At 38.2% G+C, this 14,687-nt stretch overlaps 1 protein-coding gene across 1 annotated transcript; it reads right to left on the bottom strand.

Annotated features, from left to right (window-relative positions):
• Window positions 1-3,237: 3,237 nt before the first annotated feature.
• Window positions 3,238-3,768, bottom strand: LOC139899839 (uncharacterized). Its single transcript, XM_071882669.1, has one exon. The coding sequence runs from the start codon at window positions 3,766-3,768 to the stop codon at window positions 3,238-3,240; it is 531 nt and encodes a 176-aa protein (XP_071738770.1).
• Window positions 3,769-14,687: the final 10,919 nt, after the last annotated feature.

The following is a 14,687-nucleotide window of genomic DNA, read 5'->3' as shown; positions in this document are numbered from 1 at the left end:
GCCAAGTCCTTTAAACATACTTCGCGTAACTTCTGTTTTAACCTTTAGCACTTAAAATATACATATACATATACAATACTATGTATATGATCAAGTCCCCCCAGTTTATTATGGTACATTTTGCATAAAAAATGTATCATGATAAACTCTAAAGAATAAAGTTTGGTTTTAGAAAATATCTTTGCAGCAAGTCTTAATAATTTTTCACCGTTGATTTATTACCGTTAATTTTCGCAATGATTACGCATAATAACAGCAGTAATTCTGAAAAAAGCTGTCAATTCGAGAAATGCTGTAACGGCTATATAATTACCGTTGACGCGTTGCGGTAACTCTATCCGTTAAAAATTAATCATTACCCCTACGACTTCCTCGTCTCAATTTTAATTGTAAATATCAAAGCAACTCGCATTACCAACTTTACGCTTTCACAATCAATTTCTTTTCCATCAAAGTTTATCGAACTCCATACTCACTACTTGCAATTTAGTGATTCATACTTTGCTTATTTCAAATTCATTACTAAATCTACGCACATAATCAAAAATGGCATCATCACCATCTGCAAACACACCCTATGACTTCATTTCATATATGACGGCTGAAAAGATCGAAACCCTGAAACAACACTACCCACTATTGGCTCAATTCTCACCCATCGCGCCGTCGGTAGAGGATAGGGCCAACGCCCCACCCAAAGATATGATCACAATCTATGAAGCCGCTATCTCTCACGGCAACTTGCGCCTTCCACTGACGCCTTTTTTCCGTAGCGTGTGCGAACATTATAAAGTTGCAATTGCTCAATTACATCCAAATGTTGTTAACAAAATCGTTCTATTTGAGATGTACTGCAACGCGCTTAATAAGTAGTCATTGCTCAACATTTTTCGCTCTTTCAACAGCATTACTCCACACGATTCGGGGTGGTATTCGTTTTGCGGCCACCTTGGCGTAATGACCACTCCCAAAGATTCGATTGGGAATTGGTGCAGTTTGTTTTTCATTATTAATAACACCGCTCACGGCACCAGCAACATCGTCAAGACTTGGTGTACAGAGCTTGACGCACATGCAAATGATAAAGTTACACCAAATGATCTTGTTAATGAAATCCTCAAGCTGATCAAGGGTGCTGGTTTAATAATGCGATCATACAGCAACGTGCCGCTTTACATCGGCGGAGTCTCCATATACTGGCTATGGGGCAATCACAACGCGTTACTGATTGATGAATCAAACAATGGTATACCGCTTATATTTTACTTTTGCGCAAAACTGTATTTTATCTTAGGCTATATTTGTAAAACTTTTGCGGTATAATTTTGCAGAAATTGATCTTGACTAGCTGATGAGAACAGCAGATGTTCGGGCTATTAGGCCTGCGTGCTGCCCAAAAGAAGGCGACGGTGAAATCATTTCCGTTGATGAACCAATTCTTAACACCTTTGTTATTCCTGGTGGCGAAGACCGGGGAAAACGTAAAGCCACAACCGATGAGGTTACCACTCCCCGAAAGAGACGCCTTCGCACTATAGCCGAGCAAGAAGCAAGTAAGTTAGCTTTATTCCGCATAACCTTGTATATTATTCTAATACCATGACCGCGTTCATTAATTAATTTTATTTGCTTATTCGCTTTTAGTTGTTCTTTCAGATTCTGCGGAGGAGCCAAAGCAGTTATATAAAATTGGTGGGGATATTCCTGAAGACATTTTTGAAACTCCTGGCAACAAAGACCTAAACCTTCCCTCCCAAACCGAAACATCGAACCGCGAAGAATATGCCGATGAAGCTGCAGAAGACGAGTATGCCAACAAATTCTACGAAAACTCTGCAAGTTTGTGCCAAGGAATGTGGACGCTAAATACCGCGAACTTTCATTCGATGAAGCCAAAAGACAGCGAATAAACAACTATTTTAACGCCATTTGCTTAACCGTAGACAATGTCGAACGGTTCAACACTATCTCAGACCACTATGACAAGAAATGCGCAACTGTTCAAGCTCAGCGCAAAAAGATTCAAAAGCTAGAGCTTCAATTGAAGAAGACCGAAGATGTGCTCAAACAGTCTCAAAATGAAAATTTCGCGCTAAAAATAGAGCAGAATTTGCGGAAGAGCAGTTTTCGCAACTTGTCAAGTATCTGCCCGAGATTGGTGATAAAGTTATGGACTCTGCGCCAGTGACCGAAAAATTCAAGGCAAACGCTCAAGCATCTAAGCTCGCAACTCGCTGTGAGTGGTATGACGTTCTTTGCCAACTCGGCGACCTTTCAGAGCCACTTCCTGCTGACATTGCCAAAGAAATATGCCCAATCGGAGAGGCACAGGAAGCACTAGCCAAGGCGAAAAAGGAGGTCAAAAAGGTTAGCATTCCAGCTTTAGAGGAGATTAGCCGGAAGGAGAATGTCACGTTCGAAGACATTAAGGCACTCGAGCTGTTGTGTGTTTGTTAAATTTGTACATTTGTAACCGCGATCCTGTATTACACTTTTTGTATCATAGTGCGCTTCGCATAGCGCTTTATTAATGAAACTTTTTATATTTCACAGTTGCAACGTTGTTTATTTATATAGCGCTTTATTCAATATATTCATAATCTAGACTTGTCCTTTGCAATTTCCAACTTTTATTATTGTGCACATAATAAGTATGTACTTTTACGTAACAATCTGTGCTTGTATAAACTTATACATTATGAATCTTCTAAGTCCGCCAAAACGATCCTTAGGTAATTTTATTAGCATTGTGAAGCATCTAAGTATGGCAAGATCAAGTACTTAGGAAATTTTATCCTTTCGCAACATTTATCATTTAACACAAGTGGGCAATTTCATCACTTGGCTTTAAAGTTAAAATTTCATAAAATATTCGCATTATTACTGCATAAGTAGGCTTTATCATTACTTAGCGAAATAATGCCATGCATGTTAAAATTTCTGCAAACACTCAGTATAAGAATTCATTCAGTGTTGTAAAATTTAAGCGTTTTCATCTTGCAAAATTATCATTACGCGTGGCCACACGTAGTGTTTTCTGCTTTGAATAGAAACAATCTCTAAAACACAAATTCACTACTTTTTATTTGCATTTTCGAGAAATAAAAATCATTAATAAAAACATTGTATCACAGTATGCACTCATTAAAACATGATTAAACACCAACTAACGTTTTTCTATTGCAAACGTTTATGTTATTCAGCGAGCACCGCATGCCCTTCAACAACAACGTTTTCTCATGCAGTAATCATAACACAAAGTGGTTCAATAACCACCGAAGTCAGTGTACCAATGCCTTTACAAGCATAAAACTTCACCATTCCATGCAACGTAGATGGTATTGCGCCAAACATGCGCAAAGCAGTGCGCCCAAGAATCATGTTAAACCTAGACTGATTACGCATTACATAAAGGTTTAACAAGGCTTGCTGCTTTAGCGATTCATCGTGATCATCTACTAATCCGACTTGTAATTCCAACTGACCAATAGGCCAAGTTGATTCCCCTGAAAAACCAGCTAGTGAAATCGCATTAGGTTTTAGCAAAGCTTTAATATGTGCAAACAACTTGTTGAAACATTGCTCATACATTACATCCACACTGCTACCAGTGTCAACATGCACCATCATAATTATAATGCCAGTATTCGCAATGTGGCATGAAACCACCACTGGTTTATCAAGATCCACACTCAAGTTTATAGGAGGGAAAGTAATAGAGGGACATTGCCAATTCGCGAATTGCTCAGATACTTGGAACACCGACATTTCGCTTTGAAACTCCACTACATTAATAACCTAAATTTCGCACAAATTCTCTTTCTTATTCACCATTTTAACCCCTATATTCTTCACTACGGGAGCTTTTCGATAAGCGTGAACTAACGCACCAGCATTTGGCACTTGTGGAGCATTAGACTCTGTGGGCAAGATGATCGCATTTGCAGTACTTGCAGCACCTTGAGCTATCAAATGGTCCAATTTACCTTGCTCAAATGCCTTCGCAATTAATTCTGCCAAATCTCTGCAGCGGTTAGTATCATGACCATAGTCATCATGGAAAATGCAAAACATGAATTTATCACGTCTGTTATTTTCCACTGAAGGTTGAGGCTCAGGAAAAGATCTCGCTACCCTTTCTTGCAAAAGAATTTCTTTAGGCATTTTTGTTAACATTTGGATAATGTTGAAAGATTCATTTTTCCATTTCCGCGAAGAATAGCGATCGCGATGATTATATCCATGATTATCACCTTGACCTTGATGTCTGTCATTACGCGGGTAACTACCGTCGCCATTTCGCCTTGGATATCCCAAACTGCGAAAATTGTCATTATTTCCATCACGGAAAGAATCATTATCATCCCGCCAATTTTTTTCCTTACCCCATCCACATGCAGGGGTTATAGCACTATCTTCTCCACCTCTGATGTAATCATATGTTTCTTTCTGCACCTTAGTAAAAGTTGGCGGAACATCTCTTCTCAAACAGCGCACAAGCGTTTTATGTCTTTACGGATTAATGGCATGCAAAAACCCAGAGATTTTTTTTTATCTTCATTCAAACTTGGTATCTTTTGACATTCATAAATGTATCGCGTAAGTAACACATATAAAGTTTCCTTGTTACCCTGCTTAATGTCATGGCATTCGATATGCGTCTTCTTCTGTGTTAAAAGGTTCTGAAACTGCAATAAAAATTTATCGCGAAGATCGATAAAGCCAATAATACTGCGGGCTTGCAAACTATGGAACCACTCCCTTGCTGACCCTTGTAAAACCATAGGAAATACTCATCACGTGACCGGCTCATCCCAATTATAGGTGCTTACAACTCCCTCAAACCGTTGCAAAAAATCTAAAGGGTCAGTTAAGCCCGAGTAAACTCCCAATGTTGCTGGCACAATGGGCGGTGTAACAATCGGATAATCAGATATATGCTGGACAAACTTGTCTGCAGCAGTAGTGATATCAATCGCCTTTTTTGTGCGTGTATCAGTATTCTCTGCACAAAATTTAGCTATCACATCTTGCAAAAAAATTGGTTGCTCAAACTTGTGCTGCATTGATTTAGGCGCAATGCTTTTAAAAGCATCCGTTAAGAAATTTTGAGCATTTTCTCTGCGCATAGCATCAGAAGACTCACCCTCATCCCCATGGTTGGGGAAAAGGTGTTGGTGGTCGCCTGCGCTTAACATGCCGAATTTTTACAACTTCTTTCGCACTATCTGAATCATCAAAATATTCACTTTCTTCCCTTGGCACTTTCGCAATCTTGTAATTATAAACAGAGTTTAAAACAATGCGTTCCTCTGCATCCTCGCTATTGCTATCGCGATGTTCAACAACTAAGCGATCAACGTGTGATCCTGAATCATTCAACGGCTATAAGTAAGTACGCGGTATGCGAGATTCGCGACCATACTTGGCATCTTTTTAGCTTGCTCAATAGCAGTGCCAACAACTTTGTCTGCTTTCAAACTCATTTTCCAGTCAAAATTCTTAGTCGTTTGCCTTCTGCAATGGTTTCGTCGTGGTTCTGCTGCAAATTCCTGCGTGCAACCATTTTATCAGCAGCAACCATTAGTTACGGATCAGCACTAGCGATATTGACATTAGATGCTTTAGCGAGCGGTTCTTGAGCTGAATTGCTCGCGGTAGAATTAACATTTGCCTGAAAATTAACCGGCAAGGTATTTTACGAATCTTCATGCGGCACATCAGCATTCATAGAGCTGTTTGCCTGTTTCGCATTAGCTGCCATGGCCGACGATCAAAACAGTTGGTATACCCTAGCAACTTCCTGCAAATCATCATAACAATACACGATTAAAGTTAAACAAGCAATTTTGATTTTTTAATAGCAGAAAACAAAAAATTTCGAGTTTAATTTTGAACGAGTCCCACGGATGGCGCCAATTGATAGATCCTAAATTAAAGATACTTAATTAAGGATTGAATGTAATGAGATTAAGATGATGAAATGAGATTTTTGATGATTGTTTTGGGCCCTGATGATCGTCTTTCACTTTATCAATCAAGTGATCAACCACCCCGACTCGGTCTTGATTGTTAATTAGCATGATTCACCTTAACTCAATGTTAAAGTTCCTTGGGCAAAGTCACAAGTGAAAATTACAAAGGCTTGGGCAAATGACAGAGAATCAACAAGCTATAAATGAGAGGCCATGCTCTCTATTTATAGTTTCCAGAATATTCGCGGTATGCGGATTGTCCAATCATTCGCACTAGCTTAGCGAAAAGAATCCGCAGTCTTTTATTAATGCGCCATATTATCCGCTATCCTATCTTTCAGTGGATATGCCAAGTCCTTTAAACATACTTCGCGTAACTTCTGTTTTAGCCTTTAGCACTTAAAATATACATATACAATACTATGTATATGATCAATGTAAACAAAAGGTAACCTGTTTAGTCGGTAACAAGTTACCTTTTGTTTACATCGATACAGTTTTTGAAAGTATGTGACCTACATTAGCATTTTTTTTAGGTATATAGCCTACATTGTAACAATATATATATATATTGCATCATTTCTTTTCTTTTTTGTGTAATATTTTCAAATGTTTTTAATTTCATCTCTCCGCTAATGTTTCTCTCTAATTTTTTTCACCACCAAGAATCAAAAACCAACTCAAAACTTTGAAGTCATTGTTGTTTACGAGTGAGTTAGAAGTCACTACCGGTAGTGATAAACTCGTCGCTGACTGGTGGGTGGCTTCTTCTACTTACTTTGCCGAATAGTTCGGTGCTGGTACTCAGTCTTACTCAATGGAACCACGCCAATCACCACATGTTTCCCGTCCATCAACATCAAGGTATCAATCACCACCCCCTCACCACACCAATCACCACCACCACTAGCACCACACAAATCACCATCACCCTCACCACACCAATCACCACTACCACCCTCACCACACCAATCACCACCGCCCCACCATCATCACCCAAAATTGTCACCCTTTGCAAATGTGATGAATGATCGGATGCATTAACGAGGAGAATGGAGAAACAGAAGTGACGTATTGATGAGCTATATGCTATGGAGGAAGCTTTGGAGCAGGTATTTTCGTTCATAAACTTATTTAATATATTTATTCTCTTATTTAATAAATCTAGGGTTTATATATTGTCGGTATCTTTAAGAGAATGCAAGGGAAGATCCTCAAGAGGGGGATGCAACGGAGGATCGAGATGAAGTGGGTGGTTAGTCGTCCAACACGTATTGGGCTGTACGGGTCGTGGGTCAGCTAAGTTAACTGTACAAAAAAGTACAAGACGCATAAGGATCGTCAAGAGGAGTTGGGTTCTTACATCGCCATTTCTTACATCAAGTCAGTATGGACCTACACGATAAAAGAAGGTGGTTGAAGGAAAACAGGAGGATGATGGCCCACTGTACATTTAACGGGTGCTGACTTCCTAGTATACATATATGTGTATAGATATGTGTGTATATATATAAGTTGTATTTACTTCATTATATAGATTATATAAATATGTGTATATAATATGTGTATGTGTAGGAAAATGGTCAAAATGCCCCCATTTTGACCAAATTGGTCAAGATATATATATATATATATATATATATATATATATATATATATATATATATATATATATATGTGTGTGTGTGTGTGTGTGTGTGTATGTATGTATGTATGTATGTATGTATGTATGTGTGTGTGTGTGTTTAGTTAATATGTTATTGTAATTACAGGAAGAGGAGACCCAAACCGTTGTTACGGCATCCCTGGTTCAGAAGCATGTTATTGAGTCGGACGTGGTTCCTTAGCAACTTATTAAGGAGCCTAACACTCGAGGTGGTTGTGTTGAGCATAACAAAGAGGCCCAAAAATAGATTGTTAGTCGGCGAAAGAAGGAACCAAAAGAGGAGGTTACCGAAGATGATATATTCGTTGTCATAGACTCTATAAGAGTAAATACTGATAGATTATACTCATTAAAATATATTCCTTTTGCCGACCCGAGGACCTTTTCTGGTGCAAAAATAATGCAAGACATGTGATTTCAGTGGTTGGTGTCGAAGAACATGTTTATATTATGCACCCCTGAGGAAGTTAAACAGGTGGATGTTGACAGAGACTTTTGGGGCATATTACTCGTGTACCACCATGACGGGGAACTCAATACTTTGGTAAGTCAAGTATAAATATATTTACTTTAATTATTTTACTATGATACAAATTTAGTATAATATTAACTATAACTGTAATTATTTATACACATCACATTGAAGTCGACGTTGGCCATTGCAAATGTATCATCAAAGGATGCTTGTCCTCTAGTTGGATGATAATTAACATGTTGCACACTGGAGGAAGGGAGATGGAATGTAATGCCTCTATGTTTCTGACAACTATTGGAAAACTACAATGTATACTAAAAGGGGGGAAAAATGCTGACGACCTTGATATTGATTACGTGTTGTCATTCAGGAATGGAAAACTTTCCTTATTCATCTTGGTGGAGCTATTATCAAGTAAGTAAAATCTTATTGTGACCCGTGTTTTTAAGTTACCATAGTTTTTAAACCTTAAAATGGTTCTAATATGAAGTTGTTGACACAATTGCTTGTCCCTGTACATTTTTAGATTGTCAAACACTATATGTTGCTGGAGTGGGATATCAACTTTTGCATACTTTCAGGATATATGATAGTTTGCGTCAGTGTGGGAAGAGCAAAAATACCTGGTCCATAACTTCCTCGAGTACCTATGCCATAATTTGTAGGGATCAAATGTTGGGAAATGAAGGATAACGACCTAGAAACACCAAATGATATCGATATTCATCCCTTCATAACTGAAATGGTTGACTGATATCGCGTAAAAAGTCATGTTTTTACTAACGATATCTACTAGTATTCTACATGAATTCAAGAAAAATAGTTCATTAAATGCACTAATTGATAGGTCAGATCATAGTGAGAATTGAAGAAATGATTGATTGAGTGAGACTCGGTAAGGTAAAGAACATATTTGGTATTAGAGAGTTTCAGTAAGTTTACATTCCACAGCTTCTTAAACTCAGTTACAATGCAATGACCATCTAATTAGGACTACTATGGTTCCTTATATAGCCCTCTTCTAAGGAACCATCTAATAAGCATGTTTCACATTAACACTATACACATTTCGGGATCCTAACAATCTCCCACTTAGTGTTAAATGTGAAAATTACAATGTAATCATATTGTGTAATCTTGAGAAGTCCAAAAGTAGCTTTCCATGTTGTACACGATGGATCCAAAAATTCAACTTGATTATCTGAAATCTTTTTTGAAGGTTTCCAGGTACCCCATACTTTTCTTGGATCTCCCTCATGTAATGGATATTCATCCATTTCTTTAAAATACCTTCACTTTTTTTGACCAAGAAGAATCTCAAATTTTCTAGTTCGGATCCGGAGTTTTAAACGATCTCTGATGTGTTTAATAAATTCTCCAAGATACATTTTCATGTCAATGTCATTGATATGACCGAAATGGATGGTTTTATTTATTCGGTGTTGTTATGCCGCAAGGTGTCAGAATCAGCCGATCAAGGTAGCGAACAGTGGTTTATTATTTATATTTTGTGGGGCCTAAATTTACTTTCGACTTTCTAATGGCAGAAGGTGTAAGTTAACCTAGGGTCGTACCTTTGAATGGTTTAACGAATTAAAGATCAAGTGGATAATTGTCTTTGGTTAAATTACCTAGATAAGGATAGTAGTTGATTTTAAGCTAATGGTCCTAATTACTGAAAGGTAAAGAAAGTGGAAGGATATTCGGAGTATGCAGATCAGGTTTAATATCAAAACGCATTATTAAACATAAATGGTAACAATACATGTTTAATACAAAAGACAAGCGTTTCGGATAAAACCTGAAAAGGCTGAAGAAATCTGCCCGAGATTGCAGGGACTCGCCGGGATATCCTCCAGAAAATAAAAGCTAAGCTAGCTACTACTAAAAACTAACTAAAAAGCTTGAAAATATAAAGTGAAATGGAAATTGAGTGTGTGTAAAAATGGATGGAATAAGCCCTTTAAATAGACGTGGATTTTGCGTGCAAATGGCTGGCTGGTAGTTTGGCAAGCCTTTTGCAGGGACCGTTTGGCTTAGTGGCCCGTATTTGATGCCCGTTTGCATGGCCCATTTGGCAGGCCGCTTCCCATTGTGACAGGCCGTTTGGCAAGCCGTTTGGCCTGCCCCGGTCAGCTTGTTTCCTGGATCGTAACTTGATTTTCTTGGTCGTAACTTGTCTTTCACCGTTTTCGCTCTAGATTCTTCGTTTTAACTTCGTTTTATTTGATTCTTTTTGCATCGTCTTTGTAATTACTTAATCTACAAGATCAACCGATAAATCGATTAATTTTGGGGATAAAGTTTGGAATTTTATGGATTTAGGGCTTAATATCGGGGGTAAAAACGTGACTTTTTGGTCGATATCAAAACCCCACACTTAGCTTTGCTTGTCCTCAAGCAAAAAGTGGGAATATAAGGTTCTTTATATAGATTCTTACTCGCCTACCCTTGGATCCTTTTATTATGCCTTTGTCAGAAGTTGTCACATCTTTCGAAAGTATTAGAGAAAGTTTCGAACTTTGATGATTTTGGTCGCTAGATTTCAATCGCGTCCATAGTGAAAAAGGGCGTACTTTCCAACTCTTAGATGTAGAGTATACATGACCAGGCTTCTCACTATCACTCAAGTGTCTAGGGTTCCCTAATCTAGTTATATTGTCGCTCAGAAACCAGTCGTGTAACAGTTCTCATCATAGGCTTGGCAAAGCATCGATATCTCCACCGGTTAAGTAAGGACGACACTGATCTTCTTCCTAGTCATTCTTTCAAGAGGAAGACGGGATGTAGGGTTAGTTGAGGAGTTTAAAGAAGGGTGAAAGGTATCCAGATCTTTTGAATTTTTAAGGAGAATTGATAGATTTTGATTCTTCAGAGTATCCATTTTGGATAGAGAACGGCTTGAATTCCGTAAAAAGTTTCTTCGGAAGATGCGGATTTCTACTAAGACTTTTGTCTAGAATTTTTCTTGGCTCTTCCGACAATCCTTCTTCGGGCAACTTCTCTGGTTTTACTTGCCTTTATTAGAGACTTTGCTATTTTTTTTTTTGGCATACCCTTTCTTCGTAACTTTTGTCCTTTGCTCCTGGTGCCCAGAGAGGAAGTGATAATTCACCGAAAATAGGTCTTTGACCTATCAAAAACAATCAGGAGTTCGGAATCTTTTAACAAGTGCTTTTGAAGCAAATTTGATCGATCTATCTCTTAACTAACCTCTGGATCTTTTCGATAAGCGGAAAAGGGATAAAGTTAAATGGGTAATGTATTTTGGGGGTGAATTTAGGGTGAGTATTTTCTGGTTCATCAACTCTTTAGTGAGTTGGTCGGTTTCAAATACGAGGAGTGGAAATGGAAACTGATGGCTTTTGTCTTCTCTATTCAGAATGATTTCGGAAGGAGTATCACACCTGCACTACGCATGGCGCTTACTAACCATTGGCCTCAAAACGTATGTTAAAACTAAGTTATAACTTAAACCGTACACAGGCACGCTCATCAATTGAATTGACAAAGTACTGCAGATTTGATGGGTCATACAGATACTTTGGGTTCAAGAGTCTTCACTTTTTGGGAGTAGGGGTCGTGCTTGGTCATGCATAGCCTTTTACATATTTTTTTTGAAAGAAATCTTTTGACATAAATCATGAGTTTTAGCTTAATCGTTCCGTTCTAGTGAATGTTTCGAAAACTAATTTCTAGCAATTTTATAGAATCTTTTGGGTAAAACAAGGTAAGAATTTTTCGAATTTACCTAAATATTCTTTGCTAATCACTTTTTAGACGAAAGAATTTTCACAATTTGGCGTTTTACAGTTACTTGTCCTTAAACCTTTACCCAATATCCCACACTTAGAAGAACATCATCCCTATTATTCTCTGAAATAGAATATTTTAATATTTTATAAATTAAGGATAGTATCTTCTAGAATACTAAGTTGGTTGCGGGGGTGACCCCACACTTAGAGATTTTAGTTCATAATAATTGAAAGAGGTTTGAGGAAAGATTACTTCCCTATGGTCAGGTTACTCTTCTAGTGCTGGGCTTTCCTACGGTCAGGCTCCTAATGTTGGAAAGGATCAGTCTCTTTGATAAAGTTTCTGCATGAATATCAAAAAGAGAGTAGCATTTCCACTAGATATATAACTTTTTATATAATGTTTTAAAAGAAAATAAAGTAAAGTAGTCTACGAAATACTATCCTGGCCATTTTGTCGAGCGGTGTCTATGAAGTATCCATTAAGTTTGAAGGGATCATCGTTATCCTCAAGTCTTGGCAAATACTCAAGCGGCTATCATGCATCCAACTTAGGGCCCAAAAGTGTGTTTAGACAAAGGTCCGATGGCAACTCCAAGTGTGATAGGCTCGGGAATGGCTCCTCATCAGGGATGCTCCCGGTGATCTCAAAGACCTGGGCCATGGGTGGCTCTATTGAGACAGGTACTGTGATTAAGTTGTAAGACCCTAATCTTCATTGTACAGCAGAATATATAGAGTACATAAAGTGTGGGAATGATTGTGCAGTTAAACAGAAGACAGAGAGTGATGTGGGCTGGGTGCGCTCAGCGCACACATAGGGGTGCGCGTGGCACACTCCTCACTGTAGCCGGGTTCTGTTTGTTTTATTCAGATATTTTGATGGGTATTTTGGTAATTTCACTTGTAGACGAGTTGGAGGCCAGTAGGTCAGATCTTGGGGTATCATTCACTCCATTTTCAACAACCTTATCTTCTTCACTTTAATTTTGGAGAGAGTGTGTGATTTCTTGGTGAGAAAGCTTAAATCCAAGAGGAAGAAGTTGTTCTCGGGCCAAAGTGCGGGTATTAAAGTCGTTCATCTACTCACTAGCTACGTTGTGGTTGTAGTGGTAAGCTCTAATCTTGATTTCCTCACTTTGATTTTGTGTAGGGTTAGGGTTTGGGTAAATGAAGAACATAAAACCCATATTTGTTGATTTTGAGTGTTCTTGGGTAAGATGGAGTCATGAAGACTCAATGGTAACTAACCTAGGGTTTCAAAGTGTTAATTGATGTTTATGAGTCCTAATTGGTTAGTTAATTACTAGCACACCTAGCTAATTGGTAAATGGGTGTTAGTTGGGTTAGTGGATGACCCGAAATGGGTTTGTTGACTTTAAATGAGTCAAAGAGGTTAATGATTGACCTAGTTGGGGATTATGGGTATGAATTACCCTAATTGTGTTATAGTTAGTGTTGATAGACCTTAATCACTAGCTTTTAAGTGATTGACGATGGTCTTGACCCTTAAGGGGCAGTTTTGGTAAAAATGGGGCATTTAATGCATTTAAGTCATTAAATGCACTTGAGTGAAGTGTTGGTATTTAGCCCAACAAGTTTGTTTGTTGATTGAGTACTTATTGTATTAGGTACTCAGCTTTGAAGCATACGGAGGTATAAAATCATCACCAAATCGTTGAGGTGAGTGGAATAATTATATATGTATGTATATGATTTATTTACTTGTGGGGTATAGGTTAAAGTTCGATGTTGACGATACCATATCCTAGAGTATATCGTTGGTTCGTTTTGATGAGGGTTTAAGTTCGATGTTGACGATACCTCATGTATGGATTTAAAGTTCGATGTTGATGAAGCCATACCGCTATTGTAGTGAAATTCGATGAGGGTTTAAATTCGATGTTGACGATACCTCATATGTGGGTTTAAGTTCGATGTTGATGATACCACATTTATTGGCACGAATGGGAATTAAGTTCGATGTTGACGATACCATTCGTTGGGCTAGCCTTGGGATTTGAATACTAATGGATGTTGTGAACATCAATGCGTATGTGTTGTGTTGTAACATATTGTATTGTTTGCGTTATATGATAATGTACACTAGCTTATGTTATCGAGGATTTTAGCGTTATACATTATAAGGTACGCTAATTATGTTGCGTATGTATGCGGTTTGTTGTAAGTGTTTGCAAGTAGGTAAGTTATATATGTATATGTATAATTATTGTATTCACTAAGCTTTAGCTTACCATCTCGTTGTTTATCTTTTTATAGGCTCCGGCGTTGACAAGGGTAAGGGCATTCGATTGGATTAGAGATCCCGCTTGTTGTTTAGGGGACGCTTTTGGGATGTGATAGCTTTTGGAGTTTGAACGAGATTTGGGTAGTTTAACCCCAAACACCATGCTCATAGTGTCGTTTGGAAATTAAACTCTTATGGTCGAACTTGTATTCTTTTGAACGAAACTCGTAAAACGGCCGATGTGGGTCCCGTTTTGTAAAACTCATATTATGATTGAAATGTGTTAGTTTTACTTATATGAACATATTGTGAAAAGCGTTTCGTCTAAATATGTCGGGAAGTGGGAGGTCTTTAATTGAAATTTGACGATTTTGGACAGAAGCTGTTGGGGGCCCGTGCGCGCCGCGCACCCCAAGGTGGTGCGCGTGGCGCACTCTACTGTATAAATTTTTTTTGTTGTTGTTTCGCGTATTCGGTTGGTTATTGGTTTGGGTTGTTACATAAGTGGCAGCCCTCAGGTATCTCACGAACAGGGATTGTCTCAATGATTGGAGCAGGCTAAACAGCT

This window comes from Rutidosis leptorrhynchoides, chromosome 1 (genome assembly GCF_046630445.1).
Source record: "Rutidosis leptorrhynchoides isolate AG116_Rl617_1_P2 chromosome 1, CSIRO_AGI_Rlap_v1, whole genome shotgun sequence".
In the NCBI taxonomy this organism is placed as follows: domain Eukaryota; kingdom Viridiplantae; phylum Streptophyta; class Magnoliopsida; order Asterales; family Asteraceae; genus Rutidosis; species Rutidosis leptorrhynchoides.
This window is presented reverse-complemented; position numbering and strand designations above follow the sequence as displayed.

Coding starts and splice junctions, on each gene's coding strand:
- LOC139899839 (XM_071882669.1), bottom strand. CDS start 3,768: ATGTCGGTGTTCCAAGTATCTGAGCAATTCGCGAATTGGCAATGTCCC.